Below are 22,001 nucleotides of genomic sequence, written 5' to 3'. Positions count from 1 at the left end.
ACATACACATATAAATGTAGCGTGACAAGTGTGTTTACATGCAGCACTAACTGTTTACAAGCAATAACTTCAGTTCAGTAAAAAACCGACGACCTGTTCTGTATATTATATCTATATATATATATATATATATATATATATATATATATATATATATATATATATGCACATACACGCACACACACACACACACACACACACATTACATGCAGCACTAACTTCAGTTCAGACCGACAACCTGTTATATATATATGCACACACACACACACACACACACACATACAGTATATCCATGCATACATACATACATACATACATACATATGTATTGTATGAAGTATTGCATTACTAGCCTATTCTAATTTGGTTTGTTCTATTGACATGGAATGAATGAACAGGCACACGTGACTATGGAGTAGGTCTACTTCACAATTCAGATTTTCAGATGGTGCGTTGTGACTGACAACGGCCCTAAAATCTCGAGTGTCTAGGTTCCTGGTTGCTGTAGTGATGCCATCTGCTGGCCGTGCCGCGCAATAGCGCCACATATATAATTTCACTGGACATTACGGTAAAAATCTTGTTTTTCCTTACTAATATTCGTGTCATCCAGCTAACATATTGCTTAATTCTTTTGACATTTCGTTCCTTTATAAATTGTAATGTAATATAAAGGTACGTTTTTGAATTTCACTAGACATTACGATAAAAATCTTGTTTTTCCTTACTAATATTAGTGTCATCCAGCTAATATATTGCTTAATTCTTTTGACATTTCGTTCCTTTATAAATTGTAATGTAATATAAAGGTACGTTTTTGAATGTCATTACTCTGATGAGGGATAACGGCCAAGACGTGACCTGTTACGTGACTCATGGACAGGGGGAAATGCCATTAACTCGGCGTCACGCAGCGGCAATTTTCTTAATATCGATATTTCTCTACATTACTTGATCCAAATTCTGGGATTTTTGCTGGATAAATGTTGTACAAAAATGTAGTTTCGTATCAAAGTGGAATGGTTGTTGTCATAAGTTAGCGGCGTTAGTTTGAGCACATAATTGAGGTTTTGTTTACATGTGTTCAATGTAAGTCAATGGGCGCCGGTATTCGGCCAATGGCGGCGTCCAAAGAATCTTTTGCCGGATACAGCGGTTGCCTAGGCGCCTTAACAACGTTACTATGGTTACTACTCGCTCGCATACATGAATAACGTATGTAGTAGCTTCTACGTTCTTAACCTACGGATGCCACTTTTTAAAAAAAAAGGATTTCCTTTGTGATGTAAAAGTACTTACGGCTGGTGGAGGAGAGGTGGGCAACCTCTGTGATGGCACAACTCCAGGTTTCAGTATCAACTTTGATGCAAACCCCCTGCTGTACTCCCCAGAGTTGACGAAGTTATCGTCTTTGAAATGCGCCGAACACAGCAGTAATTTACCATATTGTTCCGGTATTTCTCCAAAAATAAAGTGTAACCATTTCTCCCTCAACTCCTCTTTCTTTGGCAGAAGATGTAATGGCAATGTTTTGTTTTGGCATAACACACAGGATTGATGTCGTCCTGCCATTGTATTTAAAATTATTTTAGGCAGCATGTGTATTTCTCAACATTCCCGTCACACCGGTGTGACGGTACTCCTTAAGGGTGAACCAACCAAGTGGGCAGGAATAATAATTAGGAAACGTAATGACCGCTTATCCAGTTTGGCTCAATTTTTCTGCCTTTTCCTTTCATTGGCTAGGGAGGGAAAGTGAAAAACAGTGCCCCAAGTGGTTTCTTTCATATCAAAGAGCAGCTCATGTTAATAGTTAGGGAAAGAGTCATTTTATTTGACAATCTGCAGAACGCCTGGAGAGTCAATCAAGTTTGGGGTACTCAGAGGGTCTGGGCGAAAACAATGAAAACATTTTTGTTTTAGGCTACCCATATAGCTTGCGATATGTCTAACTAGGGTTTTTTAGGGGTGCTGAATCTATCCCAGCCATTAGTTTTGAGTAAAAATGACTCCAAGTCCACCAAAAAATCCATAACAAGTGGAACAATCACAAAACAAAACTTCCTTAATCAGTTCACAACAAACTTCATCCAACTCCCTTAATTTTTCTAAAAAAAATAAAATCCATCCACTCTGCTAAACTCAAGGAACGCAACAAGTAGGGGCCAATGCAATTACTTTCCCTCCCCATTGCAACGTTACAGCAGACAAACTGCATTTCAAACTTACCACAGGTCACAAACTCAAACTTGTGACCTATGTCATTTCAAGAACAGGAAAAATGGGATGTTAATGGGATGGGATCTTTAAATATGTTTAGGGTCTTTACATTCTAACTGAGGCGACGTGACAGTGTAGTGCAGGGCGATAATGTAGCAAAATAAGGTGTTTGGAACATTTCATATGGATTTTTGCAAATTATGTTTTTTCACTTCTTCAGACCCTATAGTTTGCAAAACTACCTGTTTCCATTTTTTTCCCAGACTGCACAGGTCCAAAATCCAAGATGGTGGATATATCACCAAAAATGGCAAATATTCGCCTTTTTAAACACTTTAAATGAATATATGTTAGGTATTATCATTATATACATACATTTTCTGATAAAATGTAATGATTTAGGTAAAAAATATGACCATGGGTGACATGAGATCTCGATGATGATGATTGCGATGATGATGATTATCAACCAGTGATGGGTGTAACCACCATTCTGCTATTTATTGGCATACCCGGAAAAACACATTGACTGATTAAAAGTTTCCTTCACATAACCTAATAATCATTTGAATTAGTAAATGTTCTGCACTCACCACAATAGATTAGATTAAATTAGATTCAACTTTATTGTCATTGCAGAGTACAAGTACGAAGACAACGAAATGTGGTTTGCGTCTAACCAGTAGTGCAAAAAAGGAGAAAAGTGCAATGTGATATACAGGTGGTGCATAGACAGGTCAAGAAATATAGTGCAGTGTAGACAGTAGTATACAGTTGATTTATATAAGGTAGAGAGGTTTAGAGTAATATAAATATGTGTATTAGCAGTTACCTGCTATGTGTAAGAGCAGAATAAATATGGCTATGTAATGTGAACAATGTATGAACAACATACATTGGGGGGTGGGGTGTCTGCCTCTTTGTTGTCCCTGTCAAGGTTGCCATGGTCGTGGACACCTCAACAGGCATAGGCAAGGAGGCATTGGGCGGGGGCGCTTAGTTTGTTGGTTGTCACCGGGATGCAGAGCTATGCATGGTCTCAATGGAGGGGAGTGAGGAACCGGTGATGCGTTGGGCAGTTTTCACCACCCTTTGCAGTGCTTTTTGGTCGTGGGCAGAGCAGGGTCCAAGAGAGGTCCTCAGAGATGTGGACACCCAGAAACCTGAAGCTGGTGATACACTCCACTTCAGTCCCATTGATGAGAATGGGGGTGTGTGTGCTAGCTTTAGACTTCCTGAAGTCCACAATAAGCTCTTTGGTCCTCAATAATTCTGTTAACAGGACTTGCAGTAATTTGTGGGAACATATGAATTTGTTGATTATGTGCAAGCTTAATGCTGCCCACTACAGCTAAGTCTGCCTTCATCCATGAATTGTGACTGGTTTCAGAAACAGCAACCTCTGAACAGTCTACAGAGTAGATCAGTGCAATTAACACAAACATTGGATAGCATCTTAATATATGGCATGGCTGTTGTGCAGGAGATGGTTGTCAGGAAAAGTGACATAAACTGTTGCCAAGATCTGGCAGAATGCTTGAAAGTAAGGCAAGAGGCTACAATGACATATACAGTACTTATTATTTAACAACCATCACAAACTCCATGAAAGACAGGACAAGACAGGTCCATACAATGGGAAAGCACATGATAAGGGATACAAAATACAAGATTCTACACCAATCAAAGACTTTAAAGCTTTCCTGCATCGTAGGAAACCAAAGCCAACCCCGTCCTCTACCTTCCTCATAAAGCTGTTAAACTATGTAAACTGCCAGTCACAGTTCACACACACAAAGGTGGCAGTAGCAGTAAGTCATTTTGGCAAACCCCACATATCTACACGTCACACAGGTCTCTTGGTGCTTGCCCTTCGCAGGGTACCAGACATCAGCAAAGAGAGTCTCATTATCATGGGCACTGGAGATCGTCGACAAAAAGATACATCTCAGCCTAGAAATCTTGACGCACCCTAGCGGCAGCAAATTTGCAGCCAGGGTAGTCTAGCAACTCTCCGTTGGCTTGCGAGGTGGAATAACCAAACTTCGGTCAGGCCAATCACATCGTGTATAGTGTCGGTGGACCTATCGGGTATCCTATCGTATCCTATCAGGAAATTGAAAGATAACAGTTTGTCCCGCCATTTACCATTTATCCCGTGGGAAAGGAAAGGTTTCTGTTTCAAGTCAATCAAGTCATGATGATGTCATTAACACACTTTGTAGGCTTGTAGTAGGTCCTCATCCATCTCCAGACGTGAGAAATTTGTGTCAGCTCCTCAAAACATGGTTTTCAAACAGCTAAAGCCCTTCGGTGGAACATGTTTAAAACACTAAAACCCAACCAGGGAGTGGAAAAACTCGGGAACTAGGGACATCCCATCCCTATGAATGCCCTACCATCACCTATTGCTGTCCCCATGCTCGGATTCCTGCCCCCGCAGCCTAGCGACCCATTACTTACCCGATGACAACTCCTAATCCCTATGGACAATTCATCCCCTACACTGGACTATTTGAACTTTCTGACACTAAATGGGATTCATGCATTATCATACTGGTTATGTAACCATCCAACCACTTTGTAACATATACTCTAAATACCATGTTCTATTCTCTGTATAGACCTTAGTGTCCTGTAACTGACCCCAGGCAGATGGGTCAGGCCCTTGAGTCGTGGATCTGCTAGAGGTTTCACCCTACAATGTTTCTCCAATTCTAGAGAGTTTTTCCTCGCCCCTGTTACTCATGGGCTCTGTCTGAATGTTTAACACTCTATAAAGCGCCATGAGACATGTGTAATGTTTTGACGCTCTATAAGTGAAATTAAATTTAAATTTAAATTATGAGCACACAGGCAAGCAAATGTTTGGGCACAAGATACAGTGCATACAATGCCTGCTCCCAAGATTCTTGACTCACTATCACTGGGTTGGAGTCAAATTATTGATGGGCAATGGGCTCCTGTTCTGTCAAAACTTCCACCAGCACCAGAGGCTGTTGTGGAACTTGTGAAGTGCTGTTGTCTTGCCAGCCAATGCAGTAGAAGGTGTTCTTGCAAGAGTAACAACTTACCATTCACACAACTTTGCAGGTGTGAAGGCTCTGAGGAGATGTGCACCAATATTAAAAAGACAGTGATAGTGGTGAGGATAAATACTTGAGTGAAAATGACAATGTTTTGTTGAACTCTTCAATAATGAAACAAGATGCAGATTTTTTTTCTTTTTTTTCCATTTTGTCTCCAAATTTCTTGGCAAATGATGCAATACATCTTTTGAAAATAGTATCTGTATCTGTATCTCACTTGTCTACCTTATTAGGTATATATTTATCAAAAAGTTGACCACTTTAAGCCTTTATATTATTTTTCTGCATATATTGTCCGCCATCTTGAATTTTGGCACTGAAAATGAAGAAAAAAATTGGAAACAGGTTGTTTTGTATTCAATGCGGTCCTAGCAAGTAAAAAATCACCAGTTGCAAAAATCTATATGAACCGTTCCTAAAATTACACGATTCCCCTCACTAGTGGCAACTAATTTCAAGGATTGTTTTAATGTCGGGTCCTCCTTGCAGTTGTGAAGCCAATATGGTTAGAAACAGCCACTGTCTTTTCAGACACAGCCGCTTACAAAAGCCTCAACTAAATCGTCACACATTCTACCTATGCTAGATAGGTTCACATTGCTAATAACTGCAACAAAATCATAGCTTAGGCCTACTTACAGCATGCAGTAGTGATAGCAACATGGTCGATCCCAGTCCTTCTTTTCAACAGCCCCTCTTTTGAGAAATAGTTGCTTATAGCAAAGCCTGCTTGAAATTGTCCAAAGTTTTCAAAGCTGTCTGGGGTGAAATGATTTGAGCAAATGGATAATTTTGTGTCGAAGCGCAGGGATCTTCTTGTATACACACAACATCAACCATGCCCGTTGATGGTCTAGTTCCTTGGGAAGATAATGAAAAGCAAAACTAAAAGCACAAACACTGCTTTGCACTCAGTTTTCAATTTTGTAACACACACTTTGCAAAACTGTAGGTACAATCCACTGCACAGCACTCTTTTTGCAGAACTGTAAACACAACTCACTGCTTTACACTCAATTTCCAAATGATCAACACACTCCCAACAAAACTATACACATGTATGCCTATTTACACTATTTTGCCAACTGTCTGGCACACTGTCACATAATGAAAACTGTTTTAGATAATTAGTTCACTTTGCAATCAGCCTAAGCAGTGTAAATAAGCCACAGGTAAGCTGTCGGTGTGTAGTACAATGGAGGGAGCAGGAAGAGTAAGAAGAGTGAGAATTAGAGAAGGCCTATAAAAAAGAGGACGTGGAGGTGAAGAAGTAGGAGGAAGAGGAGGAGGAGGTGAAGAAGCAAGAGGGAGAGGACGACAAGGACAAGGAGGTGAAGTTAGAGGAAGAGGACAAGGAGGAGCAAGAGGAGGATAAGGAGGGGGAAGAGGAAGGGTAAGAAGAGTAAGAAATAGCCCTTTTACAGGCAAAAAAAATGTCTACATGTGAGGATATTGACCAGGCATCATGTCAGACCTGGATACGGCATTCCAGAATATATTTTCCCCGGTGGCTTGGAGACAACATTTTGAGAGAGACGACACAATGTAGACTGATTTTTTTTTTCTCAGTGAAACTGCCATTTTGTGTTTTGACTTGGAAAAACACACTTGTGTTTGTTTTTATGTGTGTAAATAAACACCAATTCTTGACGTTTGGATCCCTGTATGTTTACAGAACTATGACAAAAGTATGACCTCAAACTGACATAGCCTACCTTGTGCACAGAGGAAGCAAAAGCCAGATGTGTTTTTTATTCATACCATCAGTGTGTAGTTGGCGCATTGTGTGCTTATTATTGTGATGGCTTGTGTTTACTGTTTGATACGAAAACACCATTTTTACGAAGGTGTGAGGAGTTAAGCAAGGTGTGTTAGCTTTTGCAAGAGAACTACAATGTTTTGCTGATTTGGTGAAAGGTTTTCCTATTTGTGTGTAGAGTTTTGCAAAAATAGCCAATAATTACAAAAAATGTGCTTAAGCAATCAGAAAACTGTACTACTGTAAAACGGTAATACTTCCCATATTGAACTATAAACCTATAGATCAAATTTGACTACTGGCATTTAAAATTGCATTGGCAGTCAAAGCTAAACACTACTTTCCCCAGTCCTTATACACACAGAGGGAGAGAGAGGAGCAGTTGACTGTTGTTGATTTTGCTATGCAAGAATATGCCTTTTTTCTGCCTGTAAACTTATGCCTGTTTACTTGTACCTGTCTCTTCCCACACATATATTTTTTCCATATACTGAAAAATTGGAAGTGGAAAAAGTGGCATAAATAACTACCTGAACTGTGGCACTGAGGATGATTAAATGTTTATGGTATGTTGGTCTTAAGGGCCAACATTACTGCTTTAATCGCCCTATCTTCAGTTGAGATGTCCTGAACTGCACCAAATTTCATGTGTATGGTTAACCTGACCTCCTCTGGGGGTATGCCAAGTTTCATGGAATTTCATCCATGGGGGGGCCATAAAATAAATTAATGTATGTGTACATTTTGGGGGCAGCCGTGGTCTACTGGTTAGCGCTTCGGACTTGTAACCATAGGGTTGCCGGTTTGAACCCTGACCAGTAGGCACGGCTGAAGTGCTCTTGAGCAAGGCACCTAATCTCACTGCTCCCTGAGTGCCACTGTTGTTGCAGGCAGCTCACTGCGCTGGGATTAGTGTGTGCTTTACCTCACCGTGTGTGTGCTGAGTGTGTTTCACTAATTCACGGATTGGGATAAATGCAGAGACCAAATTTCCCTCACGGGATCAAAAGAGTATACTTATACATTTAGTGACTATACACCCATCGGCCTGTAGATGGTGGTGTTGAGCGAAGAGTTACGGGTATCAACATTTACATTACATTACATTTAGCAGACACTGCTTGACCAAAGTGACTTACATATGTCAGCTATATTACAAGGGATCACATTGTCCCCGGAGCAACTTGGGGTTAAGTGCCTTGCTCAAGGACACAACGGTGGAAGCCGTGAATTGAACCGACAACTTTCAGGCTACTGCACGCTAGCCTAGCTCCTTAACCACTACACTACCACCAAAGGGAGCCTTAACAATCTTTGCTACCACCGCCAACCACATCTTGGCGGCCATCATCCATCTGTGGTGTCAACCCAGACAGATGAGGCACGCGGAACAACTCGCCAAGTCGTACATTTATAACGGCCGATAAATAATTTTAAAATCAGTAAAGGAAAACCGAATACTGATCCTTCATTTAGGCTGCATTTTCAGTATTGGCGTTACGAAGTAGCCAAATAGCGGAGCATTTTGCTGCAAGACACAGATCATTACACATTTAGAGTCATTAACTGTGGCAATGTTTTTTTTAATTGATTGCTGCATATGAGGGTGTTACGTTTTTAGTAATAGTGTTTATAGTAATAGTGTATGTGTATATGTGCCATCAGTGATATCTGTGGGTGTGCGGTATGGGAGAGGTTTCTGTCTTGATGTATGTTTTGTGGAATTGCAGGATGAAGCTCAGAACAAATGTCCCAACGGGGACAATAAAATAATATACATCAAGTACTGTTCAAACACTCACAACAGTTCTACTTTCACATAGTTATCCAAACTCAACCAAGATAAAGGAAAAAAAAACATGTAACAACTTTACAGAAATGAAGGTGGCCACAAGGCACAATCATAAAGACATAATGACCAGATGCTGACCATTTGCTTTTCCCTGTTGAATCCAATAGCCCCTATTCTTTTTGGTCACCCAGTTTCTTTGGTCCAGTCATCCCCAATCCCCCCCCTCCTCCTCCTCAATCCCCCTCAGCTCCTGGTCCATGTTTACGCTGGATGTGGTTCTTGAGGCTGACGTTGTGGTTGAAGCACTGCCCACAGTCCTGGCACTTGAAAGGTTTCTCCCCTGTGTGGAGGCGCATGTGGGACTTAAGGTGTCCTCGTTGGTTGAAGGACATGTCACAGACCTCACAGCTGAAGGGCTTCAGTCCTGTATGTACCACCTCGTGCCTTTGGAGTTTAATGAGCTTAGGGAAGCCTTTGTTACAAACTTTGCAGAAGAACCTGCCATGTTTCCAGTGAGTCTTCCTGTGAGCACCACGACGAAAGCGATCTGCAAACCGCTTGGGGCACTCAGAGCAGCGGTACTTCAGGCTCTCCCCCTGGTGGGTCTTCTCGTGCTCCTGCTTGTCTTCCTGAAACCTGAACTTCTCGTAGCAGTATTGGCAGGAAAGCCCACGGTCCTCAGTGTGCAACTGACTGTGCAGCCGGAGGCCTGCCTCGTTGATGCAGCGCTTCCCACAAGTCAGACACGAGAACGGCTTCACTTTGTGATCACAGACGTGCGGTGTCCGGCCGTCGCGCCTGATGAGGAATTTGCCACAGTCTGGACAAAGCTCACGTTTACCACCATGTAACTGTTCCATATGGATCTGTAGGCTGTACGGATCATTGAAGTAGACGGCATATTTTGGAGGGTTCCGTCTCGCCTCATTTGCTGCACTAGTTTCCAGGTGGCAGCTGTTAGACGACTCGACTTGAGATGCAGTGTTACCGTCCTGATCTCTACTGCTGGTGTCTTCTGGGCTTTCATTTCTGGAGCCTCCGTGGTCACTGCTGCCCACAGAACCCTGGTCTCTAACGCTACAGCTGCTGCCTAACTCATTAACTCCATCACTGGTGGCCTCCTGGATGCCACTGGTGATGGCATGCTGGCTGGCAGAAGTGATGACCTCTTCACTACTAATGCTGTTTGAATCCTCAAGACGATCACTGGAAGCAGTTTGTTTGTTATTGCTGTTGGCGTCTGGGCTGCATGCGCGCTCAGCTGCTTGGCTAACATCACAAGAGCTCTCTTGGTCTGCAGCAGTAGGGGCCTCTGGGCTGAGGGTGCGTTGGGTTTGTTGGCCGTCTGTGCAGTCCAGCTCCTGGTCACCGTCCCTGTAGCCGCACTTAGCGCAGCAGTAGAGCTGCAGGTGTTTCTGCTTGAGGCAGCGGGCACTGGCCTCCTCTCCACAGTCACAGCACCACTCCACCTGGAGAACATGCTCCTCCTCTTCATCAGCACCTTCAGACTCCTCATCTGATGCCTCTAAGATCTCTGTCAAATTTGGAGTCCACTCTTCATCACTGTCCCTTCTTTTCCTCTTTCTTTTTTGTTGTTTCTCATCTTCCTCATCCTGCTCCTCTTCTTCATCCTCCTCCTTCTCTTCATCCTCCTCCTCCTCTTCGTCCTCCGCCACCTCCTCCCCAGTAATCTCCATGCAGGTGTCCTTGAACGCCCTCCCCACTGGCTCCTCTGCCATCTACAGGAGACAAAGCGTTTGAAATTCATTGACTTTCGTTAAGGGTGAATCGAAGTGAAATAGAGTTTGCCACCAAAGACAAATCTTTAAGTAGATAGTGGTAGAAGGCAGTACAAAAGTACCAAAGTGTATCAGTGAAGAATGACAGATATTAGGGTGGTTGACGTGACATGGCCTTTTTGTGGTCCTAAGTGTCAAACATAAGTGAAGAAATGTCTAATCTGCAAAAAATGTTGTTATATTGTTCAGAAAAAGCTGTTTTATATGAACATATAGACCATTCATGCCAGTCATATTCCTGCTTTTCACAATTTTCAGCCAAACTAGGAAAAGCTCATATGGTGTGTCTGTCCCAAGCCCATATCAAAGTTTGCTTTAATAAAAAATAATATCATTTATTATAAATTCATATATTTTCCCCTTATTTAAGTACATATTAATACATCAGATTAATTGCAGGTCTACTGTTTTAAAAGTCCAGGCATAATATTTTGAACCAGCTCTGAACAAAAAGATTTTGTCCCAAAAGTTGATATCATACGGTGTGACCCTAAATACTGTTTTTATGTTGTCTTTATCACTATACGTAATTGCAACAATTTAATCTGATTATAATGCAGGATATGTTTTTAAATATCTGAATACATTGTTGAATTTGTCTTTTAACAGATAGGAAGAGAATAAACTCAAAGGGGAACTACAAACATTCAGATTCCACCATTGAGAAGAGAAAAACTCAGGGAACACATGCAATACAACGTTTGGTAGCATTCTGTTTTACACAGTTCTGACACCATATTATTTGGAAATTATCAAGAAATTATAAAAAATAAAAAGGCTTTTTAGGTCTAAATCATACAGATGTCAATGGAACACATGGGGAATTGGATCAGCAAAAGTGACAACCATTTTCTTTCTATTTTATCAATGTATGTCAAAACTAATATTAAGTTTACTGAAAAATTGAGGTCAAATGCCTTACTTTGTGTACCGAAGACAAATACTTAAAAATGTATTACATCTGCACAAGTAATGAATGAATGAAGCAATGATAGAAGATTATGGATACATTGACTCACATGTAAATATACCCTATTATAATATTTAGTCATTAACACAATAAATTAGTGAATGAATATAAATTCCAATACAAAATCTAAAAGCCGATACATATTTTGGGGAATGGGGAAGTCAGTACAACAGGACTAAGTGATTTACATGCCTAATATCGGAATTTTCTTTTCAAAAACTTTTTTCCGCCTAAAACGTCAACCGCCTATTAGCTCTGAGGTTGGTAACTAGAGGAGGGTTGGGTAGAGTCTGGAAAGCGGAGAATAATTTCTGAGTGTGTCAGTGGCATTCTGGGTCTCATCAATATACTTTCTTAGCGACTGTACCACTGGATCAGAAAGTAGGACTGGAGCAACTGGAAGCTTGTAAGATCAGTTGATGATGTGGACCAAAGCTGGTTTGATATTTGTCTAGGGGATTGTTTTTATTTTCAAAGTCAATCGAAATATGGACTGGACTTACCTCTAAAGTGTCAGGGTCTGTGAGCTGCTGGTCAGGGGGTGTGTGGTTTGGGGGTGGCTGGTCAGCTGGCTGGTCTGGAGGATGGCTCGCCCAGTTCCTGGTGTTGCCACAGCCCCAGCACTGCTGTACCACGTGGAAGAGGAGTCCCTTGCGTTCCGTAGCAACGCTGCAGGCATCACTGCAGCATTTGAGGCACTTCTGGAACAGCTGTAGCAGGTTAGCAACGTTCACGACGACACCCGCCATCAGGCCCTTCCTTCAACAAGAAAAGCAGTGAGTGAGTGATGAAATTGCTGGTTCTGCACACTAGTATGTATGGCTGAGAGCTGATATCAATCTACAGATACAAACACAACAAATATGTGAATCATGTTATCATTAGTAAGTATTCAGGTATTGCATAGGTCGATGCAAAGTTTAAGAAAAAAAAGAATCAATCTCGGGACAGCTGACTGCTCCAACAGGTATGGAAAGCTATAGCAACTAGCAAGACAGAGAAACAAAATCTGAACAGGCACTGCCGTCTTTCATATCCATTGTGAGGGAACATTTGGATTTCGGTATAAACTGTTGTTGTTTGTTTGTTTAATTAAAGGCCATTTCAGCAACTAAGGCTATTTAATTGCCAGAGCATTGTGTGTTATAGAAGCTTAAATATGTTTTTTTTTTTTTTATCTATGCTCGTAAGAATCAGTATAAACTGTAGATCGGAATTAAACAAAATAGTCTACAGCTGAAAGCAATAATTTGTTTATGTAGCTTGAGTTAACTGATGTGGACGCTACAATTGGTTTGACTCAATTCCTTGTTAATCATTCCTAGCTACTACTTTTTTAATCTTGAGCTATTTGACAATCGTAGTCACTTTCATGTAATGTCAATGTCAGATGTTGTATTATCATTATCTTTCTTTTCTTTCTGTGTTTACTGGTTTGTCTGTGATGTCTATGTCTTCAGAGATTATTACATTACATTACATTACATTACATTACATTACATTTAGCAGACACTTCTTGACCAAAGTGACTTACATATGTCAGCTATATTACAAGGGATCACATTGTCCCCGGAGCAACTTGGGGTTAAGTGCCTTGCTCAAGGGCACAACGGTGGAAGCCAGGAATTGAACCGACAACTTTCAGGCTACTGCACGCTAGACCAGCTCCTTAACCACTACACTACCACCGCCCGTGCTTATGTTGTGACAAGCCGTGCAATGAGCTTGCACTTGCGGGATGCGTGTACAGGCAAAATATATACAGTAGTTAATTGTTTAAATCAGTGGACTTTCTATATTAAAAAAATGTGATACATACCGAACCGTGGTCACCGTGTACTGTTGCATCCCTAGTACGTAGGAAGAGCTTCTTTTTGGATCTGCAGGGTCAGAAATAATACTGCAACTTTAGAATAATGTGTACTTATAACAATTCTTATCAACTCATATATTTCCACTGGTATAATGTTATATGTGAACCATGTTGAAAGAAATTTAGCAAGAAAAGCTTTATCTCAGTATTATAAATCTGTTGGAGACACAAACTAAAAAAAAAATGTTTTGCCTTACCTCCTGATTCTTTCAAAGTTTTTGGAGGGTGCAACAGGAAGTCCATATCATCGCCAAGGGAGATGTGTGTGACTGCAGGAGTCTGAATGGCTGGAACAGAAACACACACACATGTGAAACCAGACTAAGGTCAGAGGACTGGAATGCACACACAAGTTAAACACAATGAACTCTCATTGCCAAGAGGTTATAAGGTGGCAACAACGCATCCATCTCTCGGTGTTGCCTGGTGTTAAGGATGCACCACATGATAGGAAGGCCTTAGGCTACTTTCAAGTGCTATGATCATATCTGACAGGTCTGTACAGTGCAACACATTTGTTGCTTGTGCTACAAAAAATTTAAGTCTGTGCGATGGGTGATTTACCAACATAGCACCGGTGCAATACAGTTTTGCGTATGGCAATACAATGTATTCATGTGAGACTGAGACACTTGTTTGTTTGAAGTGCATGTGTATACTTCTGTAAGAGAATCAATGTGCTTTGATTTCAACTTGGTCATTGTAGTCTACATGATTTAAGTCCACTTGTGTGTAGTATCCGAATAATCCAACTCCAAATAAATTGAGCAAATAATAGGTTTTGCCTAAAGCGAAAGTATATCCTAGGCTACAGGTATTTCACTTGTGCAATGATAATAAAGTTGACAAACCTCATATACGAACAAAACATCAATAAAATCTTATTAGAATAACATCTTTAGCACATGTATTTGTAGAATAAAAATTCATGAAAACTCCATGGCATGACCTCTCTTCCTGATAGCTGGTGAAAAGTCAAACTGCATGGAACTGACAGAGAATGTTGTTGTTGTTATAGCTAAAAGATGAGATGTTTGCAACTACATGACCTTTTATCAATCCAGTTGCTGTAGGCCTAATTCCCAATCACAATTGATAAACTGTGACGAAGTGCCCTACTTGTGATGTTTTTAGAGATTTTAGAGGTTTTATACTGATGCTACAGGGTTTGTGGCTGGTGCTACACATCACTTCACTTTGTAGCACCGGTGCTACGTGCAAAAAAAAAAAAAAAAGACATACAGCCCTGTCTGAGATGAGCAAACAGACATTAAGACAGGCTGCGCTTCAAACATGCACTTTTCCTGTTTTGTACTTCAAAAATGCATTCTACTCTAGTGAATGTGTAGTGCTTCCACCAGAGAAATACAATGGAGTAGCAGGTCATTCCTTATAGTCTTGGTGACCCCATACCTTTGCTGCGTACATGGAGAAGAGTGCCTTTGGACAACTGAGTTCCAACTGATCTCTGTGCAATATCAAACTGGCAAGCCACATTCCGTGTCCGTGGTGAATACCCCTGCACCGAGTGTTGGAAACAAGACTTCATGTAAGACAAGACTCTTGCCATTGCTAGAGTTTGTATGAAAGCATTGCACATAAACCATTGGCTGACAGAGTCTTGTCCCCTACCCATACCCATACCTTGCTCCTATCATCCATAAAGAGTGATGGCAGGGCATCAGCCTTGAGCGTTAAGATGGCAGCCACACCGGACTGTTTCTGCTGCCAGTTCGTGAAGCAGTCAGGAGTGAAGTGGACGCTGCACACTGTGCTTGAAGAATTCACTGGATGCTTCAGTCTGCCGTCAAGGAGAACCATCCACTGCTGCAGAGTTGATGGGTCTTTAGGGAAACTCAGGAGTTCTTCAGTTCTGTTGCAACCTTGGATGATACAAATTTCTGACACCTTGGAGTCTGTATCCTGTAAGATGAAGGCACCGCACATTTTACACAAGGGTCATTCAAGATTTAAGAGATGTATGTGTCACTTGCACAAACAGAAACAAAAAGCAGTGAAATGAGGGACCGGGACCTGTGCAAAGGGAAATAAACGGTAGGAAAAGTAGAAGGGCAAGAAACAATGCATTCATGGCCCGTATGACTTGGGGAAAGAAGCTCCTTCTTAATCTTTCATTTCTGGCTTTGAAGGACTGGAGGCGCTTTCCAGCGGGCAGCCATTTAAAAAGGTTGTGGTCAGGGTGGTGGCAACCCTTTATGATTTTCTTCACCCTTGATTGGCAACCCCTAGTGTAAATCTCCTAGGTTAGTCCTGACTATTCTCTCGGCACATCTGATAACTGTGCAAGGCCATTTTATCCTGAGAGTTGGTATTTCCGTACCAGGTTGTTGCATCCCTCCAGTGCTTCACATAGGGGGGATTAATACAGTTTTTGTCAATTTAATCAATTTCTCGCATTAGGATGGCTAGAGTTGAGGGACTTGAATAAATTATTCGCTATACCGATGTACAGACGTGACAGTCGTTGTCAAAAGGAAGGCAAGGCCTTTGCTGATGAGACTGCAGAACAGGACATTGAACTCGATGATAGACACACATTTCAAATACAGACATTCAATGTTTCCATCGACACACTGACTCATAGCATCGAACAGAGTCTAGAAGCCTACAGGCACCTGTGCAGTTAATTCAGTGCGCTTTTCTGTAGCAGCAGGCCGAAGTTCTGGTATCTGCGTACCCATCTGATTTGGATGAATGTTTAGGAAATGAGCTGATCCAACTCAGATCATTCCCAGATAGCAGACGGGCATTGAAACTATGTAGAATCAACATTGCATTGTCAACGTTAAATCATTGAATCAATGAACTTCGATGTTGATTTAACATCAGTATAGTCACTATATATAAACACTATAGTCTCTTGAGCAATGTGTTTGCTCGACCGTTTTATTGTGAGCCCTGTATGTGTTTAGATTGGTTTCTTGATGGCTAACTTGCTAGTGGGTTTAGCGTGGCACGAAGCTGCAGGGGGAGCTATGTCGTGAAAAATGCGAGCCCAAATCCGGCGAAAACCCAGAAACAGCGAAGGAATAACCAGACCTGCATAGGGCTTCTTTAAACTACAATTTATGCATTCCAGAGGCAGTGACTGCTCCATTGAAGTCTATGGCCATTAGGGCTGGGCGATATGGCTGAAAACTGTATCACGATATAAGTATTTCATATCAGTCGATATCGATAATTATTGATTTAAAAAAAAAATCTATTTCAGATAAGGACCAGAAGAAAAAAAAAAGTTCAATTTAAACTTATTTTTGAACCTTCCTCTGATTTTAATCACCTCAGTTATCAAAGCAAACAGGGAAAAGAAATAGCAACACAATCATGAAAAACACTCAAATAAAAAAATGTGCACATAAGTCTGAATGAAAAGCAGCACTGGTTGAAGCCTGGAAATATTGTAAACAAAGTAGCTTAATTTGCTAGTTTATCATAGTCTACTGGTTAGACTGTTCAGTTTCCCCACGTGGGTTTAAGTTTCAAATGAATACTTTTTCTTCTTGGGACAGGTCCGTTTGAGTCTTGGAAAATAGTTCCATTTGCATCGGGATTGAGATTATTAGAATTTAGCAGTCAATTTGAATGCAACAGTATTGAACAAACTCGTGCAGCGTGCTAATGATGCTAACAGGATTTAATAGCAATTTAGCCAGATCGTCTTGCATGATTGTGAACGTTTTGTTTACATGTATTGAATGGAAGTCGATGGCAGCCGTAAATCGGTAAATAGCGGTGACCAAATAATATTTTGCCGGCTGCGGTTAGCTTGTGCCCATTTCATGCATACTAACGTGCAGAATACGAACATCCTATTTTGTAAAAAAAAAAAAAAAAGTTTGTTTTTACTTACAGCCTGTGAGCTGGTGGTCGATCGTTGTGACGGTACAGATCCAGGTTTTAATAACAACCTCGATGCAAAACCACTACTGTAGGCACCCAAGTTGGAAAAGTCACTGTGGTCGAAATGATTGGAACATAGAACTAATGTTGCGCAATACTTAGCTGGTGGTCTTGTTCCAAAGATAAATTCCAACCATTTCTTCCTAATCTCTTCTTTCTTGGGCAAGAGATGCAAAGTTAGTGTGTTACTGCCACAAATAACACAGGAACGAAGTTGTTCCGCCATGTTTGCAACTTACTACTAATGTTTGCAACTATCTCCTGGCCGCAAAATCAATGTCTTCCTGTGGGCGGTTGTAAGCCAAGGTAGGCGAAGCCATGAATACCAATTCTCTAAATGGCGTCAGTTGGAAGGGCTTTTTCTGATTCGCTTGTTTTTCCATCTATTTTCTTTCATTGACTAATGCAGGCAATGGGAGTAGAAGAACATTTTCCCGTGCATAGTATGCAAAGTATAAGCCTACAGCCCAGACAGCACACATGAATCTGCCCGATGTCAGTTTCAGATCAGCATGGAATCCTCCCATATAGTAATCTGGGAGTCTATGTCAGGGGTCGGCAACCTTTTTAAAGTTTGACTCGGGTACTTTCACAAAAACACTCTAGGATGCATTTTGGCGAGAGTTACACTTTAGCTTAGTTTAGAAGATTATAGGTTCAACAAGCTAAATCTCTCGGTACCGTTAGGTGGGTTCTTTTCGAGAGTCTGACAGCCTAGCTCATGCCCATTTCATGCATGCTAACGTGAAGAATATGAACTATTTAGTAACAAAAACCTTAGGTAGAAAAGCTAGTTTTTACTTACCGCCTGTGCGCTGGTGCTTGATCGTTGTGATGGTACAGATCCAGGTTTTAATAACAACTTCGATGCAAAACCACTACTGTAGGCACCGAAGTTGTAAAAGTCACTGTGGTCGAAATGATTTGAACACAAAACTAAATGAGGGCTATACTTCGTTGGTGGTGTTCCGAAGATAAATTCTAACCATTTATTCCTCAACTCTTCTTTCTTGGGCAAGAAATGTAATGTTGATGTCTTATTGCCACAGATAAAACAAGCACGAATGTGTTCTGCCGCCATGTTAGCAAGTAGCTGTTCGCTTAGCTTCTATGCAGAGATGAGCTTCTTCTTCTTTTGAGTTTTATGGCGGTTGGCATCAGAGATGAGCTCTGCTAACTCCTTTCTTTTACTGTCTATGCTTCCTGGCCACAAAATCAATACTGTCTTCCTGTGGGCGGTCGCAAGCCAAGGTGGGCGAGGCCATGAATAATTGTCTTCACTGCAGCATCACAGGGAAGGGCTCTTTCTGATTCGCTTGTTTTTCTGTGTATTTTCTTTCATTGGCTAATGCGGGCAATGGGGGTAGAAGATCTTGAATTTCCCCTTGGGGATCTATCTATCTATCTAGATCATTTTCACGTGCAGCATGCATATGCAACTTGGAGTAAGTTTCTCGGGGAATGAGACCTTTAAAAGGGCCATTTCTTTGACCAGAAATACAAAATAAATCTGTCTGGGGCCGCAAAGATGTCGGAACCATTTAAAAGAAATCAGTTAGACATCTCTATCTTCATTAGCCTCAGGCATATGGCATAACTGCCATACTCTGCACATGTGGTGTATTGTACAGTATAATACTTTCACTAACTGTTAATGTGTTGGGACAGCTTAAAGCTGAACAACTATATGAAATTGCTAGAAATATTTGATAACTTCCATTTTTAGAGAAAGCCAGGGAGCCACTAGAGAGGAACTAAAGGGCCGCAGGTTGCCTACCCCTGGTCTATGCAATAGATGCCAGAGAATGTTAACCTATTTTATACAGGCTGCATCTGGATGCAGCCACAGTCTGGTACAGACCAGAGCCAAACAAGGTACACCAGAGACTTTCTAATGAGGAGACACAGCACTCAAAAATCCTCCATAGAAATGCATGGGGTTAGTTTGTAACACCAATATGGCAGTTGTCTACACATATCCCACCTCTTCCGCAGCAAAATGTCGACATATGAATACATTAAGCCAATCATGTGTTGTGTTCTGAATACATTGAGCCAATCATGTGGTGTGTTGTGAAGATATCGTGCCAATCATGTGTTGTGATCTAGCCAATCATGTGGTGTGTTGTGAAGATATCGTGCCAATCATGTGTTGTGTTCTGAATACATTGAGCCAATCATGTGGTGTGTTGTGAAGATATCGTGCCAATCATGTGTTGTGTTCTGAATACATTGAGCCAATCATGTGGTGTGTTGTGAAGATATCGTGCCAATCATGTGTTGTGTTCTGAATACATTGAGCCAATCATGTGGTGTGTTGTGAAGATATCGTGCCAATCATGTGTTGTGTTCTGAATACATTGAGCCAATCATGTGGTGTGTTGTGAAGATATCGTGCCAATCATGTGTTGTGTTCTGAATACATTGAGCCAATCATGTGGTGTGTTGTGAAGATATCGTGCCAATCATGTGTTGTGTTCTGAATACATTGAGCCAATCATGTGGTGTGTTGTGAAGATATCGTGCCAATCATGTGTTGTGTTCTGAATACATTGAGCCAATCATGTGGTGTGTTGTGAAGATATCGTGCCAATCATGTGTTGTGTTCTGAATACATTGAGCCAATCATGTGGTGTGTTGTGAAGATATCGTGCCAATCATGTGTTGTGTTCTGAATACATTGAGCCAATCATGTGGTGTGTTGTGAAGATATCGTGCCAATCATGTGTTGTGTTCTGAATACATTGAGCCAATCATGTGGTGTGTTGTGAAGATATCGTGCCAATCATGTGTTGTGTTCTGAATACATTGAGCCAATCATGTGGTGTGTTGTGAAGATATCGTGCCAATCATGTGTTGTGTTCTGAATACATTGAGCCAATCATGTGGTGTGTTGTGAAGATATCGTGCCAATCATGTGTTGTGTTCTGAATACATTGAGCCAATCATGTGGTGTGTTGTGAAGATATCGTGCCAATCATGTGTTGTGTTCTGAATACATTGAGCCAATCATGTGGTGTGTTGTGAAGATATCGTGCCAATCATGTGTTGTGTTCTGAATACATTGAGCCAATCATGTGGTGTGTTGTGAAGATATCGTGCCAATCATGTGTTGTGTTCTGAATACATTGAGCCAATCATGTGGTGTGTTGTGAAGATATCGTGCCAATCATGTGTTGTGTTCTGAATACATTGAGCCAATCATGTGGTGTGTTGTGAAGATATCGTGCCAATCATGTGTTGTGTTCTGAATACATTGAGCCAATCATGTGGTGTGTTGTGAAGATATCGTGCCAATCATGTGTTGTGTTCTGAATACATTGAGCCAATCATGTGGTGTGTTGTGAAGATATCGTGCCAATCATGTGTTGTGTTCTGAATACATTGAGCCAATCATGTGGTGTGTTGTGAAGATATCGTGCCAATCATGTGTTGTGTTCTGAATACATTGAGCCAATCATGTGGTGTGTTGTGAAGATATCGTGCCAATCATGTGTTGTGTTCTGAATACATTGAGCCAATCATGTGGTGTGTTGTGAAGATATCGTGCCAATCATGTGTTGTGTTCTGAATACATTGAGCCAATCATGTGGTGTGTTGTGAAGATATCGTGCCAATCATGTGTTGTGTTCTGAATACATTGAGCCAATCATGTGGTGTGTTGTGAAGATATCGTGCCAATCATGTGTTGTGTTCTGAATACATTGAGCCAATCATGTGGTGTGTTGTGAAGATATCGTGCCAATCATGTGTTGTGTTCTGAATACATTGAGCCAATCATGTGGTGTGTTGTGAAGATATCGTGCCAATCATGTGTTGTGTTCTGAATACATTGAGCCAATCATGTGGTGTGTTGTGAAGATATCGTGCCAATCATGTGTTGTGTTCTGAATACATTGAGCCAATCATGTGGTGTGTTGTGAAGATATCGTGCCAATCATGTGTTGTGTTCTGAATACATTGAGCCAATCATGTGGTGTGTTGTGAAGATATCGTGCCAATCATGTGTTGTGTTCTGAATACATTGAGCCAATCATGTGGTGTGTTGTGAAGATATCGTGCCAATCATGTGTTGTGTTCTGAATACATTGAGCCAATCATGTGGTGTGTTGTGAAGATATCGTGCCAATCATGTGTTGTGTTCTGAATACATTGAGCCAATCATGTGGTGTGTTGTGAAGATATCGTGCCAATCATGTGTTGTGTTCTGAATACATTGAGCCAATCATGTGGTGTGTTGTGAAGATATCGTGCCAATCATGTGTTGTGTTCTGAATACATTGAGCCAATCATGTGGTGTGTTGTGAAGATATCGTGCCAATCATGTGTTGTGTTCTGAATACATTGAGCCAATCATGTGGTGTGTTGTGAAGATATCGTGCCAATCATGTGTTGTGTTCTGAATACATTGAGCCAATCATGTGGTGTGTTGTGAAGATATCGTGCCAATCATGTGTTGTGTTCTGAATACATTGAGCCAATCATGTGGTGTGTTGTGAAGATATCGTGCCAATCATGTGTTGTGTTCTGAATACATTGAGCCAATCATGTGGTGTGTTGTGAAGATATCGTGCCAATC

The 22,001-nt window shown here is 41.2% G+C and overlaps 2 protein-coding genes across 2 annotated transcripts in view; both read right to left on the bottom strand.

Annotated features, from left to right (window-relative positions):
• yju2 (YJU2 splicing factor homolog) overlaps window positions 1–22,001 on the bottom strand; it is a 68,864-nt gene that overhangs the window by 40,381 nt on the left and 6,482 nt on the right. The window lies entirely within an intron of this gene.
• Window positions 8,635–17,705, bottom strand: LOC125306464 (oocyte zinc finger protein XlCOF7.1-like). The gene is made up of 7 exons (XM_048261869.1): window positions 17,373–17,705; window positions 15,146–15,424; window positions 14,915–15,020; window positions 13,699–13,788; window positions 13,448–13,508; window positions 12,132–12,387; window positions 8,635–10,598 (listed from the first exon to the last, which is right to left on the bottom strand). Exons 1-7 carry the CDS (start codon window positions 17,646–17,648, stop codon window positions 9,093–9,095), a joined length of 2,574 nt encoding a protein of 857 aa, XP_048117826.1. The 5' UTR covers window positions 17,649–17,705; the 3' UTR covers window positions 8,635–9,092.

Source organism: Alosa alosa, chromosome 1 (genome assembly GCF_017589495.1).
Source record: "Alosa alosa isolate M-15738 ecotype Scorff River chromosome 1, AALO_Geno_1.1, whole genome shotgun sequence".
NCBI classification, from domain to species: domain Eukaryota; kingdom Metazoa; phylum Chordata; class Actinopteri; order Clupeiformes; family Clupeidae; genus Alosa; species Alosa alosa.
The sequence above is the reverse complement of the archived record's forward strand: the minus strand, read 5'-3'. Positions and strand labels throughout refer to the sequence as shown.